Here is a 22,673-nt window from a genome sequence, read left to right as displayed (position 1 = left end):
TTTGAACTATTCTAAGGTTACACCCCTCAGCAGAAACCATTGCCTAAAAATAGCAAATTATTTGTATTTTTGGCCCCACTCTTGAAACCCTCTTATAGTCCCCAAAAATTCAGACCTACTGGGCACATTGGAACAGGCTGAGTTGGTAAGGAACACAGAGCATCATCCAAGCACATAAGCTTTCATCTTCGCCAGCCCTTTATCAAGCAGAGTCTACTTTGTGGAATTTTACTACCTACCTTAGTTCTGCCCCATGATGGATGGATGGAGGGATGATAGACTATCTATCAACAAGTGAAATGACACCACTTTTATAAGATTCTGAAAAATGGCTTAGGGTAAAGGTACCAATGATTTGACAGTGCAATTTTGGAACCCCTGTCGAAATTTTCCTTCAAAACAGAATAACTCTGCTTAGCTGTGACTTGGAGCGCCATCTCTTGAAGCCGTTTTTTTGTATTTCAACGGTAGGAAACGTTGAGACAATATCCAGTACACCCAGATAAGAAAATAACATTTAATTCAGTCAGTTTCCTGTTTTCGACAAAAAAGGAGCCCCAACCAATTTTTCAGGTATGCTATGTTCAAACTGCTGTTACGTTATTTATTGCCAAAAAAAAGTTGGGATTGCGACCAATGCATCAAGGTACATCTGATTTTATCTGAATTCTAGTCACATTAGCTTTTTTTGATAAAATTAAATTACAATGGCAACAAATATTACATTGTAGACACTAGGTTCCAAGTGTTGATAATTCTTGTTTAATGTAGTGGAATACCAGGTTAACTAGAAATGTTCCTTTAGTCAAATTCAAACGTAGATAAAGGCTTCTATAAATTGATTTATTTCTTTTGCGGATATCTTGTAATAACCTTGTCAAAATTTTCGACAGACAGCAACACGCCCTGTCAAAATATAGGTGACTCTGTCAAAACTTCATTGAACATGTAAAACAAATAAAAAATAGGTGGTGTCGAAAGTCCAGGGTCCAGCTGTCGAATTCATGAGTGCCTGCTACTGCCAAAAATTGCAGAGGTTCAGATGGAAGTAATTTCCTTTCCTTAGTACTTATCAATGTAATAAATAAATAAAAAAATCTCAAATTTGGGTTAGAAGTTGAACTGCAGCTTGACAAATACTATGACGTTTTCTTTAGCAACAAAAAAGCAAGGTGCCATATTTGTCGGTAGGATTCTAGACTTTCCTGACAAAGGAAAGTCCAAACTAAAATTTTTCAAGTGGATTAGAATCGCAGATCACACTTTGAAATGGCCAAATGTTAATCACATTTACACTGTCAGCAATGAACAAATCTTTGCTGGGCCATTAAAACTGACAGGAAGTGGGCCATTCCAGACAGGGTTGCCACCATCAGTAGGATTTTACTAGATCTAGTAAAACAAAAAAACCTAGTAAATTTAGAGGATCTAGTAAATTTCCCGAAATCTAGTAAAAAGTCATGATTTGTAGTAAACAAAACTTGTGTTTGTTTCCATGAATGCAGGAGAAAAAAATTAGGATCTATTCATTACAAAATCTGATTTCGATTACGTTAGATATTATGGCTAGTATTGCTCTCATTTTTGCGGTTTCGCGTCAACCCTTGCACTTAAAAATCTCTACTTTTCTCTCGGCTTCTTCTTGATACTTGCTTTGAAACGCCAACTATTTAAAATCAGGACTGGTATGCCGGCTTAATTTGGTTTTAGGAAATTTTCCCTGACTCTCATAACAGCTGCTAGGTTTGTTAGTTGGCCTTGACCCTTTTTAAAGACGCTGCTGGAAACGAACTTTTTCCATACTTGCCCAAGTTTTTTCTGACTCACTGAAGCATGCCCCATTCAAGTGCTGGAGCAGTGAGACAGTTCTTGATTTTGTTGGTCATCAAAACTAAAAACCGGAATAGGCTAAATGTCTCGAGTGTTTTGTCCCTGATGAAAACGAAACAACTTCTTCTCAGGTCGTCAAGTGGAGTAAATGACTGGGTGATCCCCAGTGATTTGACTCGGACTATCAAGAAATGGAAACAAAGTAGATCCCTTCAGTCAGAATTTGACACTAGTGGATACTTTAAATTCGGATGAGGCCGATTAAAGCCTCTTAAGTGCGACTTTTTTTTTATTGTGACTACATATTTTTCTTCTTACTTTTCAATTTGTATGATTTGCCTGACCTGAAGAATATTGACACAATGTTATTTTTTTTAAACTAATTATTGTGTGTTAGCCTATATAGTTTTCTTTGTCTTGGCAGCCCTAGTCCAATTATAGGTGCACTTTTTAATTTACATATTTTTACAACTAAACTGGTAGCCGATTACGTCATTTCTGTTTTGATGTGACATATATTGTATTGGTTTTTGATTCTCTTGAATAGAAACGAGAGAGAATCCAGAAAAAATCAGTTAAAAAAAAAAAATCCTAAATTAATTTCTTTAAAATGTGCCGGAAATCTTTGTAAGCAGCTTATCCCTTATTTAAAGACCAGCCCAACTAGCGTTTTAAACTGGCAAATTTCCTGTTAAAAATAAAAAATTGAAGGGTTTAGATTTCAAACCTAAAAACGGAAACTGGGGGACAAATTTCAAAAGCCATCACTTTAAAACACACCTCAGATTCTAAGCACTCCATTGCCTGAATTGCTTTGTGAGTATGAGTTGTAGCTGTTTTCCTTCGTTGATTGTTTTTGAATTTTTCAATAGATCTGAATTTTATGACCTGAAGACCATTGATAAATTTAAAGCCAGGCTTCACCATCAGGATTTCCAGAATCAAAGATTCCAGACTATTGTTTGACGTCTTGGATACACTGCATCTGGAATATGAAGCCTATCCAGTAGTAGGCTACATCCAACTAATAAAAAAAAGGATTTTTGAACTTATAGGTTTCCAGAATTTTCAATCATACTACGAAAACAAGAGAAAAGAGGGAAAGAGAAAAAAGAAGAAAAAGGGAAAAAAGATTGTGGAAATCCATTTGATTATCCTCCTATAGTAAAAATCAATGCTTGATGGTGTGCGTGCAGCTGTAGCCACACGCGCAAAATTTTTTGACCATTTAGTAAAAACAGATGTGATTTAGTAATTTTTCCACTCAGATTTAGTAAAGTCTTCCAGGCCAGGGTGGCAACCCTGACTCCAGATAGCATTCAGAGATGCTATTCCTGTGGCGTATATGCAACACTTAGAAGAAGAAGATTTATGTGATTTAGGTCACAATATCACATTCCTTATGATTAACCAATTTTTTTATACTAAATACTACATACTTAAAACAATTTTGTTAGTTTCATTACTTCTACTTTTTGAATAGTGTTTTATACTTTTATACATCAAATAAAGTTGAAGAAAAACAAAGAAACAAGAATATACATGTCAAATACACCAGGTTTTTCCCAAGTATTTTGACACATGTCAAATACACCAGGTTCTGCCCACAGGTATTCCCAAAGTATTTCGACACATGTCGAATTGGGTTCCAACTTAAGTCAAAAACAGGTAACTTTTTTGTTGTGTCAAATTTGTAGGTGAAAATGCTCTAAAAGCTGTTGGTAATTACTGGGACTTTTATTGGGGCTGTGTAAAACTAGTCCTCTTATATTAAAGAACACAAATCAAGACTAAAAAGAGGATGGAAGGAAAAGTAGGGAATGTAGGATGACAGGATAAATTTTTCTACAATAAATCAGGTCCATTTACTTCCACAATTTCAACTTCACCCTTTAACTCTTTGATAATAAGGAACTGTGGCAAACAGAGAATCTAATAGTTCCTTTTCAAGACTTTAATACAAATACAATTGTATTTAGAATAATAATAGAATAACAAATAGTACTAATTACATACCTAAACCTGTAGCTGGTTTGCTTGTTGGTCCTGGGGCTTTCCTTGACATGTTCAAGTTCTCTGTTGACTTTGACCTCAAAGTTATACTAGCCTGTGATTTTGCTCTTCTAAGTGTATTCATTGGAACTTGGGCATTGTTGGGTCTGGTTCCTTAAATAAATAGCAATGACATTAAAGTGCAATATCAAAACTTAAAAAATTATAATATATCTCGCATATGCACTCATACAGACGATAATATCTGTTTGTTTTAATTTTTAAAGTTTCTCTTTGCTTTTATTTGAAAACCTTTTCTTTATTTATTAATTTTGGTTCATTTTTAATGCCATCCAGGGCATTTTAAATACAACAGCAGCTACCCCCTTTTAGTTCTTGCTAATTACATTGAAGTTTAATGTTTGCATAACCATACATCAAGAAAAGGATCTTATTTACTTTACAAAATAAATTAGATTTTACTAGCTAAACTAATATTTCATAATAAGAGGGGAGTTTCCACCCCCCCCCCCCCCAAGAAACCATGATGCAGGTTAGGTTGTATATTTGGCCTGGCCAAATATATTTTCTTCCAGACAAAGGGAGGTGAGATGTTAAATTAATATTCATATGTATGTTCATTTAATTTATCTAAAGCACCTCTCACAGAAAATTTTGAAATATGGTCCTAGAAATGCCTTTTTTGAGGCTGTAGGTACAACTACATGATTGATATGATCATCCCAAGGAAACATAAAGAAAACATACAAGGCCATCTTTCTGTGGAAAAATAAGAAATTTGTTATTTTTTTAGATAGTGGCTTTAGGCAGGATTGGCTTAAAGCACTTACAGTGAGGGGTACTTAATTTTTTGGGATTGTTGTGGGATCAGTAGCAAATACCTCACCTAACATCCACAGATCATTGATGAAAATTTAACTAACTGATACATGATGACTGGCAAAAGACCAATTTTTTTTTAATCTCTGATAGGCATTTAGCTTACAGGTCATGTATACAAGACAAGGTAGATCTCAATGTTAACAAAATTGGCTGTATTGTTGTGTGACTTACTTGACTTGTGTCTCATCCAGTCTTTGTGGCTGTATTAGGGACCCTTCTCTTCTGGATATTCAATGAATATGGTGCCAATATTCTGACAAGTCTAGAGCTAAGCAAACTAACTGGTGGAGGTTATCAGCCTGAAAATTATTGATCTGTTTCTTAAGAGGTCAGCCTTATGGATGTGTGCTGTGTACACATACTTCAAAGGTGTTTTTTGGTAGCTGGTTTGCTAACATTCTTTGAATGCAATCCAGCTAGCAGAGCAGTTGAATTTTGATCTGGTTCATGAAGGTATATGAGAAATGGAGAAATTTAGGGAGGTCTTTAGTCTATACCTGATCAAAATAGGTAATCCCTGCTATGCCATGGAGGCATAAAGTTTCAAACATAGAGATTCATATCAGCCTTTACTCACCAGGTTTCACTAAAGTATGAAGCAATTGGGATAATTAGAGAGTTAAACAGACAGACCTTCAAACACATTGACAATGCTTTGCTTTTCCAGATTGGTGGCAAGCCCTTGAAGCTCCAACTAGCCAAGGCAAGTCTTTGCCTGGTAGATTTGGAATGATCAATGATCATAGATGAAGAAATTGACATTCCAGCTGGGTCTCCTTTAATTGGCACTGGTTCTCTACAGTTATTGGCACAGGGTCTTTAGATACTCACACAACCTTGGTTATGGCTGTATTAATGATCATCCCAAAAGGTTTCAGTTACTGCTACAAGTTCATCAATGTCTGCTTGAAGAAGGTGTTCTAGACTACAGTATCCTCTGCATATGCCAGTTTGTCAATTAGTTTCCCAGCAATTGTTGGGCCATCTATAGTTTCAGCAAGTGATAGTGCTGCATTGGAGGAAAAGGTGGGGAAACAAGAAATTCATCTGTTAGTCCCTCAGGTATCTTGACCTGGCTACTGAGATTTGAATAGATATCCTTAATCAAAAATATCATATTTTCAGGGATTCTACAATGTAGCAGAATGTGCCAGAGCCCTTTACTCCATAACAAGCCAAAAGCCTGCTTGGAATCAATCAAAAGTTACAGGAGCTCTTTCATGTATCTGATGTATTTTTCCATCAGTTGTTGAGTTGAAAAAACCTAGTCTATAATGGAACAGTTTTTTGAAAGCCAGCCTGATATTCTGCTATGGTATGAGTTGTTTGAAATTCAGTCAAGTCAGTCAATGGGTATCTTTTTAAGAATCTTTGCCAGTTGACTAGTTAGGCTTATTGGTCAGTAGTTGTTACAATTACCTTTTGCTTCATTTTTAACAAGGGGGACCTGTTTCCCAGACATTTGTTATGATCTTGTGATAGACACCTACAAATTCTTCTGGGTCTTATTTTAGCAGCTGTGACTGAACACCACACATGTCAATTTTTTTCAATCCATTTTTCTAATCATTTTAAAATAATATATGTATATAATTATTCCTATTCTTTTATTACCTTAAATACCTTGAATTGCAGCTAGGAGCAATCTAACGATTTCTCCAAACTATAAAGTGGATAATAATACAGTTATCTGTCTGATACAGACGAGATCATTGTTAAAGTAGTTGATTTAGGTTAGTGAAACTTTCAGGAATGGGTCTACAGCCTAAATTATCATATGGGAATATCTTCTGATGTACCTATTGCTTCTCCTTTAAAGTAGCTACTGCTTTGACAAACATTATGGTATTAAAGTGAAACTTTAGGAAATAGATCTGCTGCACAAATGAGGCCAAGAGAAAGTGTTTTGAGACCCAAAACTTTACTTATTAACAATGATTGTATTAACTTATTGAAGAAGTGTAATTACTGTGCTCTATTGAATATCAAAATGTAGGCCTAGTTCTTAAAAAAAATCTTCAAAACAAGCCAAAAATATTGCAAGCATAGCTTATACTAACATAATAGATAGGCAAAATATTCCAAGAATCTTTTTATATGGCTATATTAAAGGACAAATTGCAGGTTATAAAGCTATTGTTTACTAGACATTTCAAAAAATACATTTCAATAACAATGTTGAATACAGAGGAGATTCCAAAGAGATTGGACAATTTTCTTGCAAACTTAAAAAAACACTCTGATAGGGCTTAAAGTCCAAGCCTACTCAAATCATTGGAATATGTTTTGAAACCTAAAAGTTAAGTAAATTTGAACTGAAATTGAGCAAACAAATATTTCTTTTCAAAGTTGGGCCTAGGCTAAAAACAGATACAGACTCACATTCACTATAATTTTCTAAGCCTAAGAAATAGGGGAGAAGCAAAGAACATAACTTCAAAGTACCTTTCCATAGCATAACTTAAGTGCTTAATCCATTCCTGAAAATTTATACTCTTAATGCAACAAATTGCCAGGCATAAACATTCTCAAAATAGCCTAAAAAAAGCCCCTTGTCTAGAATTCTATCCAATAAATACATATAGCCAAGGTCTATAGCAATATATGTTCTTGTTTGGGAGAGAGCCTATGGTTCAAGCAGCACATAAAGAAACATGTTAAGAAAACAATTCTTACTTCCTGATATGCAGAATAATGCTAGTTAATACCCAACAATTGCCTTCAAGCAAAGACTTGACAAAGATTGGCAACAGCAGGAGTTCCTCTACAACTGGGAAGCTGCTGAGTCTACAACCCAAATGTAGCAAGCAAATCACAACAAACAAAACAAAAAAACATTAGATGTCATCACGGAGCATTACAAGGATAGGAAATCCTGAAATTTGCTCCAAGCTGCGATTTAAGGTAATAAATTTTGTAGTTGAACCTTTATCTTCACTTCTTTCACTGTTATGCAATTTTTTTTAACAAAATTCTGAAAAATAAACATGGATTTGACTGTATTTTTCTGTGTTCAAATATTCTATGTATGTAATTAAACACCATCAATACCATCTAATTATTTCTCACAAAAACATATCAATAGACAAAAAGTGATAAATTAGGTTATAATAGGTTAGATGGCATTTGGGTGTTTCTTATAAACAATTTTAGAAAACTGGAAATACAAGAAAAGATAAAGGTTCTTCCCCAGTAAAATATGTTAACTAAGATTATTCTGCATATTATGAAGTAGGAATTGTTTTCTTAACATGTTTCCTTATGTACTGCTGGAACCCTAGGCTTGTACCAAATGGTAGACTAGCCTGGGCTTGACCTACTACTCTTTGGCTATTTAAGTGTCTCCCACAAGAAAAATCTTAGTGCCTAGGCTTGTTACCATTCATAATGCCTAATAGGCCTACAGCTAATTAAGAAGGGACAAGAACAATGTAATTTTATAGGCTACATAACATAGTCTAAAGCTATAACTGGTAAATATTTGAATGTTCATATCATTGACTTACAAATAAAGTGAACATACCACTTGATACCTTTTTTAATCCTCTTTAAGAATATCATAATCACTTCTCTTGCAAATTCAAGCCCTTGAAAATGGCCCAAAAAATTTCTAGTTTTTGGGTATAGGCTAAAAAGGCTTAAAACATTGGTGTGAAACTTACAATGAGGTGTTAAATCCATTTTTATAAAGTTAAATAATCCATTGTAAATTTTTTGCAGTTCATATTATTGACTTACAAATAAAGTAAACATACCACTTAACAGAATAAGAAGACAGTCCAACAGAATAAGAAGAAAACATGGCAGATTTGTTTAGATTTTTTCTATTCAGCTTAATCTCAACAAATCAATGGATTTACAGTGTAGGCTATTAGTTAGTTTGAAACAGATTATAACCCATTTTTACTTCCAGAAAATATAGAATGATGTTAGGCTAGGCCTATTATTTTCAAGGATTCTGAAGGGCTTAAAATTGAATTTGCAAGAAGTTATTAAAATAATTGGAAAGAGCATAAAATTGGCATCTAGTGGTATATTCCCATTATTCTTAAGTAAATAACACAAACAGTGAAATATTTACTCAATAGCCTAACTCAGCTTTACTTGAGGGAAGAGAGCTGAAATGCATGTGCAAGGATTGCAACTGGGTCTTAGCTTTTATATTTGGAAAGAGTTAACATATAGTCAGAAATTTTTCAAAGGCACATTCAGTTATGAGCTCATCTTTTAGCAAGTGAATTAATTGAGTAGGGCCTAAGGCAAAACTTTGCCACCAGGCTTAACATACCAATTTTAGAGCATGCCTCAGCTCTTTTCTTTGCTTCTGAAGGTCCATTTTCATTATCCGTTTCATTTGGAGCATCTCTTTTAGTAGCCGTCAGTGGAGTCCTTATTTTCGAAATTGGTAGTCTTGATTCTGCCATAATTTATTGAAAACACTTTCATGGATTCGTTAGATATCAAAAATTTGAATTTTAAACGGTAAGTCTAAAACACAAATTCAAATCATTACAATAAATTGCCCAAATCCCTAATAATACGAAACTCATATGTGCCATCTATTTACCCAAATACCGAGAGATTTTAAAATTAATTAATTTTTAAATAATGCTTAAGATTTTGCATTGCGTAATTTTAACTAGATCTTTTACGAAATCTGTGAAAAAACCTCAAAACTTAAGGTTATTTTTTTTTCTGTGGCTATATCTAGGCCTAGCCGGGAGATATACTTATGGTTATGCACCATTAGGTTTCCAAGACACATGCAGCAGTGCCAGTTGGGGATGGGGGGTTTCTGTATCCAGTCCTAAAGATAATAAATGCTTTAGCCTGTAGACCTATCCCTGAAAGTTTCATTTTCCTAACCTAACCCCTCTTCATGATAGCCAAAAGTAGCTAAAGTAGAATTTTACCATTAAATATTTCAATGCATTTTGCCATGTCACTTGTTTTCTGGTTCTTGATTCATCATAGTTGGTTCAATTTACAGGTGGTCTACATTGGTTGAAAACAAGAGATGCATTGGGAGAAGATGAGAAATAGCCTATATGATTTTGGGTATAGGCCTGTAGGCACATTAGTGGGGGTTAGTAAAGTAGGCTATAGCCTAGCAGTAGGCTACTGCAAGAAAAACATAATTGACCTAGGCTAGTTACAATTATTCTGCATGTTATGAAATATGAATTGTTTTCTTAACATTTTCAGGTCCTTCTCTAGGCCTATACCAATATTTTGATTAAAATGTGGCTTAGGCTAAGGTTATCATTTGTAAACATTGACAAGAGGCACTTAGCCTTGGATATGAGGTTGCCTAGATGTGGAGATTGATAGCCCATGATGTTTCCTAGTTTTAGATAGTTGGGACTTGGCTGGTATGGTTTGTTACAATCTAGGAAGACTGTTCATAACATTTCAACCGAAAGTCCTAGTTTGCATTTAGCCTGGCCTACTCCTCAGAAGAGAACACTAAATACTTGCTTGGATTATTCCTAAGGGTGCTTTACCCTACACCATCCTGCTAATGTTATAGCCCCCAAATTGTGTATTTTCTATGCATTTTTCCATATGTTACTCCTATAGCCTTAAATTGCAGCTTGGAGCAAATCTAAGGATTTTCCATCCTTGTAATGCTCCATGATGACTTCTGTAGGTTGTTTCATGCAGTGGCTTGCTACATTTGGGTTGAGAACTCAGCAGCTTCCCAGTTATACAGGAATGCACCTGTCAAATCAGGAGCCACTAGGCCTATACCTTTGGCTTCTTTCTTGGATTGAGGAGCATTTCTTGAAGATTTTCTGAGGAATGCTCTCTAGTCACAAAACATTCCAGGGGGGCGGGGGAGGCAAGGAGACCAGGAAAAATATTTTTGGAAATAATTTTGTGGGCCATAATCATGTTGCCATGTTCCTTCTGGTATGTGAGAGTAGGAAGCTTTAAATGATATAAGTGGTCATTGTATGGCTTTTGCTTGAGGCCTTTGAATATTTTTGTTGCTCTTCATTATACTGTTTCTAGTATTTCTTTGTCCTTCTTGAAGGGCAAAGTCCTCATGACAGGGACATTTCAACCTCTAGGTACAAGTGAACTAGCTTCATGAATACTGTTGGGCATCTGCTGGGGATAGTTCTTTTGATCATTCCAAGAGATTGGAGGACTGACAACAATACAGATTTTGTAGGGATGCTGAAATTAAGTTGACAATCAACATGGCTTCAAGATCTCTTTCTTCAGAAACTGCAGAGAGGGGATTACCTTGGAGATGGTACTGCTGATGTGGATTGTGATTGCCAAAGTGAGGTACATGGCATTTATCAGTATTGAAAGAGAAAAGCCATGTATCATCCCAAGTACCAAGAATGTCATGGTCCTATTGGATAGGACCATGACATTGACAGAGGGTGTAGCTGTTTTACCAACAAGTTTTAGATCATCAGCATAAAGAGTGAGGAGGTTTGAGAGAAGGTTGGGTGCATTATTTATGTATAAACTGAAGAGACTCAGTCCAAAAATGGTTCCCTAGGGAATGCTGCTTAAAACAGTTGTAGACATGGAGAAATGAGGGGCACCTTGAGAGTCATGGACTCTCATAACATGATCAACAGCTGCTGCTTTTAGTTTGGTGATTAGGAATTCATGGTAAACCCTGTCAAATGCTTTTGGGAGGCCCAGGAGCACCATGTCAACAGGGCAGTCTTTATCCAACAATGATGTGACACACTTATATGTCTGTATTAGGTTAGTATCAACAGATCTTAAAGATCTGAAGCCATGTTGAGTGCAAGTGAGTATGTTGCTAGCTTCAAATTGCTGGATTAGAGCTGTGTTGACAAATCTCTCAAGCACCTTTACAACTTCAGAGGTGATGCTGATGGGACAGTAATTTTCTGCATGATTTTTGCAGCCTTGTTTGTGGATTGGTATGATATGGGATGTTTTCCAATCTGACAGTAGTACTCCATTTTTTAGGGACAACAGGAAGAGTCTGCACAGGGAAGAACTGAGAATATTTCAGCATTCTTTGAGAAGCCCTGGGTGTATCCCATCTGGTCTTTTGGATTTGTTAACATCAAATTTATCAAGGCTAGTTGAGACCATTTCTTCAGTAACTGACAATTCAGGTATTGGATCAGATATTAAATCTGATTGTTCTGCAGGGATAGTTGGACAAGATTGAATGGTGAAAGCAGAGGCAAACTGGGTACATTAACCTTGTCTACTGGCAAAGTGGGTTATGCTGTTATATTTGAGGTCAGGAATGTTGTGATGGTTAGGAATTTTAGCAGAAACATGTGTCCAGAAGGATTTGGGGTTTGCCCTGATATGTGTTGCCAGCTTCTCCTCATGTTCAGACTTCAGTTTCCTAATTGCATTGGAGGCAAGGCTCTGAGCCTTCACATGCTTCTGTCAATTTTCCTGTGTATTCTTCTTTTTGTACTTTTTCCAGGCTCTGACTTTCCTGTTGAATGTTCTCTTTGTATCCTTTGTGAGGAATGGAAGTGTTTTTGGTAAATGACATGAGTGCTTCCTCTCAGTCAATTGGAGGGCTTCCTTAATATTTGTCCATGATATGTTGACATCAGAAATGATTAGTTTGGACCAATTTACTGAGGCTAGTTCCTTGTGTATTGCTTGATAGTCAATAAAAGGTTGAGGACAAAGATTAGGTTGCAACTGACTATTCAAGGATAACATAGAAAGGATGACTGAGTGGTCACTGTTGCCAACTGGAGGAAGAAATTCATTTCTGATGTGGGAATCTGTATTGCTTAAAATTACAAGATCCAACAAGGAAGGATATTTAAATAGTTTGAGGACAAAGATTAGGTTGCAGCTGACTATTTAAGGATAACATAGAAAGGATGACTGAACTGTCAGTCACTGTTGCCAACTGGAGGAAGAAATTCATTTCTGATGAGGGAATCTGTATTGCTTAAAATTACAAGATCCAACAAGGAAGGATATTTAAATTGATTTAATGGCAAAGAATCAACATCAATAAAACAAGAATAGAAGAATTCATAGAGAGTATACCTTAAATCACACTTGCCAGCAGTAAGGATGAATCCAGTAGATACCAGTCAATGATGATGGTGACTCAGTTCATTATGGGCACATCTCAAACTGTGTGCCATGATCTGCTACACCAATCTCTGTTGACAGCTGGCTTGAAGGCTTCAGTGCTAGGAGACATGGCTGTATTTCTGGCTAAGATGATGTTACATTTCTGGATATTAAATTCTAGGTGCCAGGTTTTGCCCACATTAAGAGTGCATTGAGTTATGCTTGTAAGCCTTTGGTACTTTGGGAGTCACAAATTGGAACCAATTATTTTGGAATCATCCACATATAAGCAAATCTTTTTTGTTATGATTGAAGTTGCATCATTTATATAAAAAGTACAATTGAAGTTAGACAGTACCCCTAAATAAGGAGGTGTGGGTATAAGTGAAGTGCAGTAAATTTGGAGCAGTTTAAATTACTGACCTAGGTACAAGGTAAACATACCACTTGATGCCTTTTTATATACTCTCAGAATAAAGAAATTGCTTTACTTGGAAATTTGATTATAAGCCTTTTACAGGCCCTCAAAGATGATACCTTTTTCTCTTATTTTAGATACTGCTGTTAGCATCACTTTTTTTTAAACTGGTTTACCCAAAAATTAAATCAACCATGACAGAATCAAGAACCAGAAAATAATTTGGGCTATATATTTGCACATGGAGGGGAGAGGGTAAATTATAGCGGATCTGCAGTTGAAGTGTGTTAACTACAATTATTCTGCATATAATGAAGTAAAAAATTTATTTTTCAATCATTTTATATAACCAAAAATAAAGGAAAAAGGCATTATCTTTGAGGATCTTTAATGGGCTTAAAATTGAATTTCCAAGTAAAGCAATTATTATATTCAGAATGAGCATAAAAAAGGCATCAAGTGATATCTTGACCTTATTCCTAGGTCAGTAATTTAAACTGTCCCAATTTTATCTGAAGTGCTTTCAGGAATGATATGGTATTTTAGGTTTTTGTAAGTAGTTTTCAGAATTTTATTGTTTCCTTCTGAGGAAGAGTAAATGTAAACTATGATCAAACTTAGATAAAATTTACCCTTTGAAGGCTCTTTTTGTTACCTTCACCTTAACTCACATTGCCAGCATGATAAAATTTCATTGAGACACCTATAGAGAATCTTGCTGGTGGTAGTGTGTCAATGTTACATTCAGCCTCCCCCAATTTGTCATCCATTCAGCATTGGCCCAGTCTTGATTTACTCCTTTTTTAAAGGCTTTGGAATTGGACACTGGCTTGAAAGAGGCTTTTCCACAGTAGAACAGGACAGACTAAAAAAAACAACTAATGAACAGCTGGCACTCTTGCTTGATGCTATGGGGGATCATTGGGGGACAGTTTCTCAGAGTATACTCTTGTGTTTTTTGTTTTTTTTTAGAGGAACAAGGAAAAATCTCACCCAAAGAGGTCATTTTCTAGCAACTTGCAAAATATTATTACATCTCTTTCCTATAGTTCACTGAAGTTGGAAGTCCAAGTGAGATGAGACATTCCTCCTTGCAATGCATGGATAATCCTTGTGGGACTTTCCTTGCAATGGAAAGATAATCTTTCATTCTAACCTATTCAAGTATTATTGTTCAGCTTTACAATGTTTGGCTGAGATTGAATATTTCCATGATAGAGTCTATCTATGATTTTCTAACTTAAGACCCCATGTCCAAGATTAGGGAGTATTTTCAATCTTAGGCTTAAGCTTAAAATGAATATTCATCATGAGGCTCCACTGTTGACTATTAGTGCCTTTAAAAGTGTTATTGTTGCATAATTGAAATATTCAAGGTAGTTGCATACTTATTAAGATAGTTTAGACAAGTCCAATAGTGAAACAGTCCAGTTTCTAGGTGGTACAACATAGATTTGGCAGTCATTTAACTGTTCAAGTGGTGATTAGCTTTCCAACTACTGGGTATATTACCCTATTATGTATTAATGATTGTTTCTATAACACATCCCAGTGAGTAAGGGTAAAGTTTTAGATATGGAGCTTTAATAGTCACTATCTCTTCTCCTGTCTACTTCAGATGCTTAGGAAATTGGATAAAATTCTAGATGTTTTTTATCTTGAAAAGTTGTTGAGAATGATGAATGAAACTCAGGAATAGATCATTGAAGTTTGAGATATTGCTATCTTGGAAATTAGCTGAGGAAAGTGAATGAAACTCAGAAGAAAGAATCCAAAAGCCCAATGATCCCATGGAAAGGAATTTTTAAGGCTGAAGTATTGGTATCTCAGACTGTAATTTGGACCATCCTAAATCTTGTTCTCAGTTGGTAAAAACCTTGATTATTCCCACTTGACTTCTAAGTCCATTAAGAAGACAAATATAATAAAGAAAATGATCTCACTAATGAAAGCAGATGATAACACTGACAGGATATCTGCTGCTGACTCCATGATTTTCAGTAATAATAGTGGTCTAGCCAGCTATAAATCATGAGCAATTCCATATAAACTTTTTCTTTTAGTTGTATCTGGCAGGAATGAATAAATGAAATATGAATAGAAAAAGTAAAATAAAGGTATTAATGGAAATAAATTATAAAAATGACAGAATATCTGATTGTATCTTTATGGTTTTCAATAATTACAGTTGTTTAGCCAGCTGAAAACATTGAGTGGTTCAATGAATACAATTGTTTTTGGTAGCAGCTGACTAGAAAGGAGGATAAAGTAGTATGGGGGGGGGACAGTTTGATGATTGTCTTCATGCACAAAAGAACAAAATAACTTCAAAGAAATTAAATATTTCAAGATTTTCGACCAGTTGATTTATAAATAAAGCTTTGTGGAATGACTTCAAATCTTGATATTTCCCTATATTTTTTAATAATGTCTGTTTTTTGGGTTCATCCAAATCTACCTCTACATGAAAAGATCCCTCCCCTACAATAGCTCATGTGGTCTTAAGGTCTTTCTGGTATGATGCTATTTTACAACAACAATATCAAACAGGAAATGGTGCAGCAATTTCAGATTACGAGGAATACAATCTAAATATGGGTTAGACATACCTAGAAATGAGACCATTCCAGAAGCCAAAATTGACTCTTAAGCTTTGGATGTATGCAGGTTACTTCTAAACCAGAAGATGCATAGGTGTAAAGTGGACAGTTTCACTTGCATAAGATGATGATGTGATTGGCTGAAAACCATGGCAAATTGACTTTACATTTCCAAAGGGGATTACTTATTTTGAAGCTCTCTCATTGGACGGCTATAAGTTGTTGCATGTAAATGAGCTCTGTGGTGTCCTTAAAATTGTAGTAGTGAATAGCTTGGATGACACAATGCACAGTAACTCCTCTTTTCTGGGGAAGTAAATGTATAATAGCTATGAAATTGTTTTTAGAGTAATAAAGCTGTTTCTTGGTAAAGACCTAAATCCTGTAGACTTCTTAATTTTTAACTGCAGTGGGAGATTATCTTAGACCTAGACCATGTAGAAGCTAACAAACAGCATGATTTATTAAATTCAGCCAGCTGTTTGGCAAAATCTAGGGGTTAACATTTAAGCAGCAAAAATATCCAACACTATTTAAAATCCCTTATAAGGTGATCAATTAGTTTTAATCTTACAGTAAAATAGTGCAAGAAGCAGTTCTTCTCCATGTTATGGGGTATGAAAGAAATGGGTACCATGTCAATTATTGATGAAATAAAAGCATTCTGTAAAAATACCAAGCAAGTCAGTGAAATTCCCCCCCCCCTAGAAAACAGAAGATATCTTTGATATGTATATTTTGTCTGGCAGTTGAGCACCCTCACTCCTTAAGTTCCTTGGTATGCCCCTGTATGTTGTCATGCCCCCACTGTCTTCTCTCCCTTAATGCTTTGATATAGCCCTAGACTACAAACGAAACTTTACTTTAGGAATGATGTGATTTGTGTATTTTGCATGCCTATTTTCAAATTAAAAAATCCAGGCATTGGGGAGCACCATGTGACACAATTGTTGCATTTGCAACTGTTATATGTGAAAAAGTGTTGGTTGCAATCTTGTTTTCAATGATGCTATTAGGCACTAATACCTTCAGGAGAGTGAACAAGACTTAGTTTTGTATTGATGAGACAATAAAGGAGGGAGGTATAGCAGCCTTGTCTCAAAGTAAAGCTTTTATTTTTTTCCTGTTTGCCATGAGTATTTGCCCCCCCCCCATGATTGTGCATATAGTACAACAACTTTGTGTTGCAACTATGATCAGTTTTAAATAGTATTAGTAAAATTGATGCAATCATTTTTTAGACTATGGAAAGTAGATATTCTGAGGATATTATGACATAAAGGAGGGAAGGGAGTGATGTAATCATGACATGAAAACTGCTTAACTCCAATGATATGAGTCCTGTCCCTGCCCATTCCTGGGCCAGCCACCCCAGAAGCCACACCCAAAAGCAGAATCTTCCTTGGCATTAGAAGAGTAGAATTTGTTTGCTATTCATCTGCCCACATTTAGAACATCCAAAATCTATTGAGAAGTAATTATGAATTCCACTTCCCTGAGAAAAAATTTAAAACGTGTTCTACAGATAAGCCTTATGTTACTGAGTCTTTTAAAAAACTTATAAGAAAAAAAATCAACTTTTTCAAAGCAGGTCGCATTACTGAGGCTAATAGTCTAAGGAGGTTCCTAAAGAAAAAATTAAGAAAAACAGCTTCTAATTATTATAATAATAAAGTCAAATATCTATATTCTAACAAGCCCAAGCAATGGTACAGAAAAATTAAAGAAATATGCGAAAAAAGTCCTTCCGAAATTGATTTTCATTTCCCTGAACCCCCTAATAAGACTGCCAACGATCTGAACTTGTACCTTACTTCCATTGTGCAAAGTCTCCCCCTTTCACTGGCTCAAGTCCAACTATTCCTCCCAATACTTCCTTCCCCTTTATTTCTCCCTCTGATGTTATAAAAAAAATTCTTGAGCTTAGAAAATCATGTATTTGTCCCTTGGACATCCCAGTTGACTTAATTAAAGCCTTTTCGGAGAAAATTACTAAGCCTTTATCAAATATTTTCAACCACATCACAAAATTTGGTGAATTCTCATGTTGCTGGAAACAAGGTTTTATAACACCTGTCCCTAAGAAATGCGCCAGTCTGACTTTCGCCAACATTCGCCCCATTACGCTCACTTCTGTTTTTTCCAAACTTTATGAAGGTTTCCTCTGTGACTAGCTTAAGGATAAAATTTGTCCGCGTATTGACACCCGGCAGTTTGGTAACTTAAAGAAAACTTCCACCACTCATTACCTTGTGCACTTAATGCATACCATCGTAAGTGACCTTGATAAACCAAATGTCTGGCTGAACCTTGTCTTAGTTGATTTCCAAAGAGCTTTTGACCTGGTTGACCACACCACCCTAATTTGTTCACTACTGGTTAACTTTAAACTTGATCCTCTGTTAGTAAATATTGTTATATCGTTTCTTTCAAATAGATCCCAAGTTGTTAAATACAAAAAATATTTTCTCTAACCCCCTCCCGAAATATTGTGGAACTCCTCAAGGAACCTTATTAGGACCACTTTTATTTCTAGTCATGATTAACGATATTGGTAAGGAATTCCCCCAAAGGTGGAAATACGTGGATGACTTGACGATCCTCTAAGTATGTCACAGTAATATTAAAACTGACCCCCTGTAAAGTCTATCCCATATTGTGGATGAACCAAAGGACATAACGATGAATGTAAAGTACATCAAGTCAAAGATACTGAGTATAAATTTATTGAAATCTATTTCCACTGTTCATATCCACTTTACCCCAAATATTTATGTGTCTTCCTTTATACTAATTGGGGTTATAATATCCTCTAATTTATAGTTGGCTATCCACATGACAGATCTTGTCCGTAGAGCTAATGCGTCCATGTCTCTCCTTAAGCTCTTGAATAAATTTAACATCCCCCATCCCATTCTTTAAGGATTTATACTTCCTTTGTCCGCCCGCATCTTGAATATGCTTGTCCAGTTTGGCATCCTGGCATCTCCCGTGATGAATCATAAAAAATTGAATATATTCAAAAAAGAGCCCTAAGAATAATTTTTAAAGAAGATATAGTACCATAGTCACTCCTTTTAAAAAAAGCCAATCTGGAAACTCTTGAGCACAGGAGAGGAATGCTGTGCCTCCGTTTGGCAAAAAATGCAATAATAAACCCTCGCACGGAAAATATTTTCCCCAAAAGACACTCCCCATCCAGACACCGCCTGCCACGTACTGTCTCTGAACCCATCCCTACCTTGTCCCCCATCCGTTGTTCTACCTCCAGATAAAAAAAAACCTTTGTCCCCTTCATTACTGATCAAATAAACCATTAGTTTTTTTTTTTTTTTTTTTTTTTTTTTACTGGTGATACCCATGCGGGTGTGCGTTTTGCTATTCCGTTCCCTCCCCTTTTTATATATTCTCTTTTAAACCTTTTTAACATTATTTTTATCTCAATTTTCTTTTTTAGTTTTGTTTTAATTTGTGCCTTTTTAACTTTCTTACATTTGACACTTTTTGTTTTTTAGACTAATGAATGGCTTTGCCTTTCTGATATTGTTGTTTTTGGCATTGTTTAGCCAGTTTTTTAGTTGTTGTGCTATTTCTATGTCTTTTTTTATTATATGACCCCGAAATGCAAATTCGGCCCTTTGGGGCTTGTGATAGTCATTTTTTGAAATAAATATCTTATCTTATTATCTCTTTAGGCCAACAATCCAGCAAGATTCATTCAAAAACAGGCCAACAACTTATTTAAGGCAGTTGCTGACATAGATTTAACCTGTGGCTGAACTGGGATGGTTGAACTCTTAACAAAAATGTGTTTCTTCCTCTTATTGCCAACATTAGCTATTTAATTGTGTTTTTCTCCTGTTGACCATCTGGTCTTTATTTATCCTGAGTAGATTTGCTTGATCTAAGCTTTGCCCTTAGACTATTATTAACTAACCTGTCAGTCAACTGGAAATTGCATCTATTAATTTCCTAGGACTCATAACTAGTAGTGTAAAGGTTGCATGGTTGAGTGTTAAGAATACTGTTTTGTTTCCTTGTTTACTTGGAGTTGTTGAACTATTTATGTTGTTAGAACAAGCCAATATTTGAACAATATGTTAAAAGATCAAAAATAGCATAGAAAAAATAAGGCCTGAATAATTTACTTCTGGCCTCCAAGAGTATTTTTCTTTTCCTATTTTAAGGATAATATTTGTAATATTTGTATTAGTAAGGGTCAATAGCCCAGACTACCTATAAAATAAAAAAGCATATAAGCAAGGTACAAAGGACATCATAATATAAGCTCAAGGAAGGAACAGAAGCACAAGCACAGGAGGATGTTGTATCTTCTTGCTTTTGTCATTTGAGCAAGCCTATGTGTCTTTGATGAAACAATAAGCAATCATGGAATCCAGAATGAGCTGGCTTATATACTATTATTAACTACCTTCATAAAAATATGTGTAAGAATGCATTTGGTATGCTTCTTATTAACTACTACTCACTTCCTATATATTAAATGCCTATAAACATTATTCATAGAGTGGGTGCTAGTACTGGGTCCTGTCTCTGGAGGCCTAACAGACACCCTGAAACCTTTGTTGGGTGTTATGCTTGTCACTATTTGTGCTTGTGATGTTTGATATTAGGGAGGGTTGTAGCTTTTCTGATGTGACTCTGCTGGAAATACAGAATATGTTCCAGCAAGCCTGTTAGGAGATGTGATGTGTGGTGAAGCTGACCTGTTTGTACATTGCTGATCATCAGGACTGTACTGTGAACGATTTGAAATGTGTTTTGTTCCTTTTAATCACTGATCCCTCTTCTGATTCCACAATATAGGATCTCAAAGCTGCTCTGAATGATCAATAGCTATAGCTGGATTCCAAATACTTTGGGGAGAAGTTTGAATGCATACATAATCCCCTCCTTTGAGAGTGGTTAGGGCTTTAGCTGATTTTTTTATAATGATGCTTTGCCTTTGTTGCATTTTCTCATGATTTCTGAGAAATACCTTGACAGGTATTACTTTTTTTTGTAGATGATCAGCTGTTCACAGTATTGTTTATTGTAACTGGTAAGTCATAAAGGAGTTGTGCTGGGGAAGCAAGACCATCTCCATACATATTGTCATATTCAAGTTATCCCAGGTAGGGATTATCATCATTTTTGGATGTCTTTGTCATCAAAATCTTAGCAGTCTGAACTGATTTCTTGATAAGGCTGTTTGAATATGGGTGAAACAGACTGGATGTGACATGTCTGAGAGTGGTTTGGCTGAATCTGTTTTTCCAAAATTCCCCCCCCCCAAAAAAAATGAGTTTTAAAATTTTGACATTTGTATCTAAGAATAAGCATGGGTACTGTTTCTTTTTTCTGTTCTGTTTTGAAAGTACCTGTTTCTTTTCTTACAAAAAACAGAAACAGATGACCTGTTTTTTATTTACCTGTTCTGTTCTGTTTCTGTTTTTATTATAACTATTTTGTCCTGTTTCTGTTTTTTTTTCAACTGTTTTTCTTCTGCTCTTGATTTTACTTTATTGATTCGAGAATGAAATATTAAGAAATTTCGAACTTACATAATAGTGTTTTAAATCATAATTTGAAATTTTGTAGAAGTTTTTGGAATTAGAGCATTAATATAAAGTAGTAGTAACTAAAATGATGGCACTCAGTGTGTCTAACATGTCAAATGTGCTGGTAGATTGTTTCAGCTAGGCAAAAGTAGGGCTTGGGAGTCAGATGACAGTAGGTAGGTGTGTAAATGGAAGAACAGTAAATGTGCAGTTTTGTTTCACTAAAACCACTTATTTCTTTAGTGCATATTATTCATTCAATTTAGCAGAAAAGCTGAATTCATATTGTCAAGGTGAAACAGGATTAATACAAGTCACTTATTACTGTATATTCTGGCTCTATTAGTAGGGCCTCTGTATCCTACATTACATGGGAAGTAATCTGCACCTTTAACCGGGAAAACTTTAATTCAATGGTTTTTATGGAATTTATGCTTCTAGATAACAGTGACTTGCTATGATTACCATACTAGCCTATACATGATAAATACCGATATTAATTCTAAATTTTCTTAAATTTTTAGTCAGACAGGAATGTAAATGTATTGAAATCTTGTCCATGAACGTTTTTGCTGGCACGTTTCGTTGCATAAACCTAACAATATAGACTTTTTCAAGATCTCAAGTAAGCTTTTTCTCATATTAAGAAAACCATCTCTAAATATAATCAATGGAAACCCTATCAGGGAAAAACCTAGAGTTGAAACAGTGGCCTAACTAGCTGGCCAAAGTCTTAAAAAATGCTGATTCACTTTTCTCATTCTGTAGGATAACACATCTTCTGGTGAACGCGGTAACTTTTGCCATACAGCACAATAAATTAAAAAAATTGTCACTAAGCAGTATATTGTTTCTTGTATCTGTGTTTTAAATACCTATTATAGACAAGTAAATTCCTATAAAAATTAATACTGTGCAGCAAATTGTCTAAGTTTTAAGGAAACCGTAGTTAGGAGCTGTCATTTTGCTTTTATTTGCCGACAGGTTTTCTTGGCTCACTGCGCAAACAAAACCGCTCAGGGGGAATTGGCCCCTTTCCCCCTAATTACGCCACTGAGGTGAAAGAGGTCAGATATTTGGCTGGACGTGCAATTTTCAAAATGGTAATCTACTGAAAGGTGCTTCTAATTTTGTGAAAAATCCTAAAATCAACCTTTGTTTTAAGACAAGCATGATTTCATTTTCTGATGACGACTTGGATGTTTCAAGACATGTCTCTGGGTACCCTACGGAAAAAAGGAAGCAAAGAAAATATTAGGTGCAAGTTCTGAAAAGCGTTTCGAAAGGCTAAGGGAGTCTCTGTCATGA

General features: G+C 35.4%; 2 protein-coding genes across 2 annotated transcripts in view; one reads left to right on the top strand and one right to left on the bottom strand.

Annotated features, from left to right (window-relative positions):
* Positions 1 to 9,157, bottom strand: part of LOC148955476 (kinesin-related protein 2-like) — a 148,783-nt gene extending 139,626 nt beyond the window's left edge. Inside the window, exons 1-2 of the mRNA XM_089108214.1 lie at positions 9,014 to 9,157; positions 3,847 to 3,996 (exon numbers count right to left, since the gene is read on the bottom strand). Of these exons, the coding sequence (XP_088964340.1) occupies positions 3,847 to 3,996; positions 9,014 to 9,149 (286 nt within the window). The 5' untranslated portion in view covers positions 9,150 to 9,157. The remainder of the gene's footprint in view (positions 1 to 3,846; positions 3,997 to 9,013) is intronic.
* A 151-nt stretch (positions 9,158 to 9,308) lies between these two features.
* Acsf2 (Acyl-CoA synthetase family member 2) overlaps positions 9,309 to 22,673 on the top strand; it is a 47,068-nt gene continuing 33,703 nt past the window's right edge. The window contains exon 1 of the mRNA XM_089102389.1: positions 9,309 to 9,407. Coding sequence (XP_088958515.1) covers positions 9,334 to 9,407 — 74 coding nt within the window. The 5' untranslated portion in view covers positions 9,309 to 9,333. The remainder of the gene's footprint in view (positions 9,408 to 22,673) is intronic.

This window comes from Artemia sp. Qi Xiang Cuo, chromosome 2, assembly GCF_049724085.1.
Source record: "Artemia sp. Qi Xiang Cuo chromosome 2, ASM4972408v1, whole genome shotgun sequence".
Lineage (NCBI taxonomy): Eukaryota > Metazoa > Arthropoda > Branchiopoda > Anostraca > Artemiidae > Artemia > Artemia sp. Qi Xiang Cuo.
The sequence above is the reverse complement of the archived record's forward strand: the minus strand, read 5'-3'. Positions and strand labels throughout refer to the sequence as shown.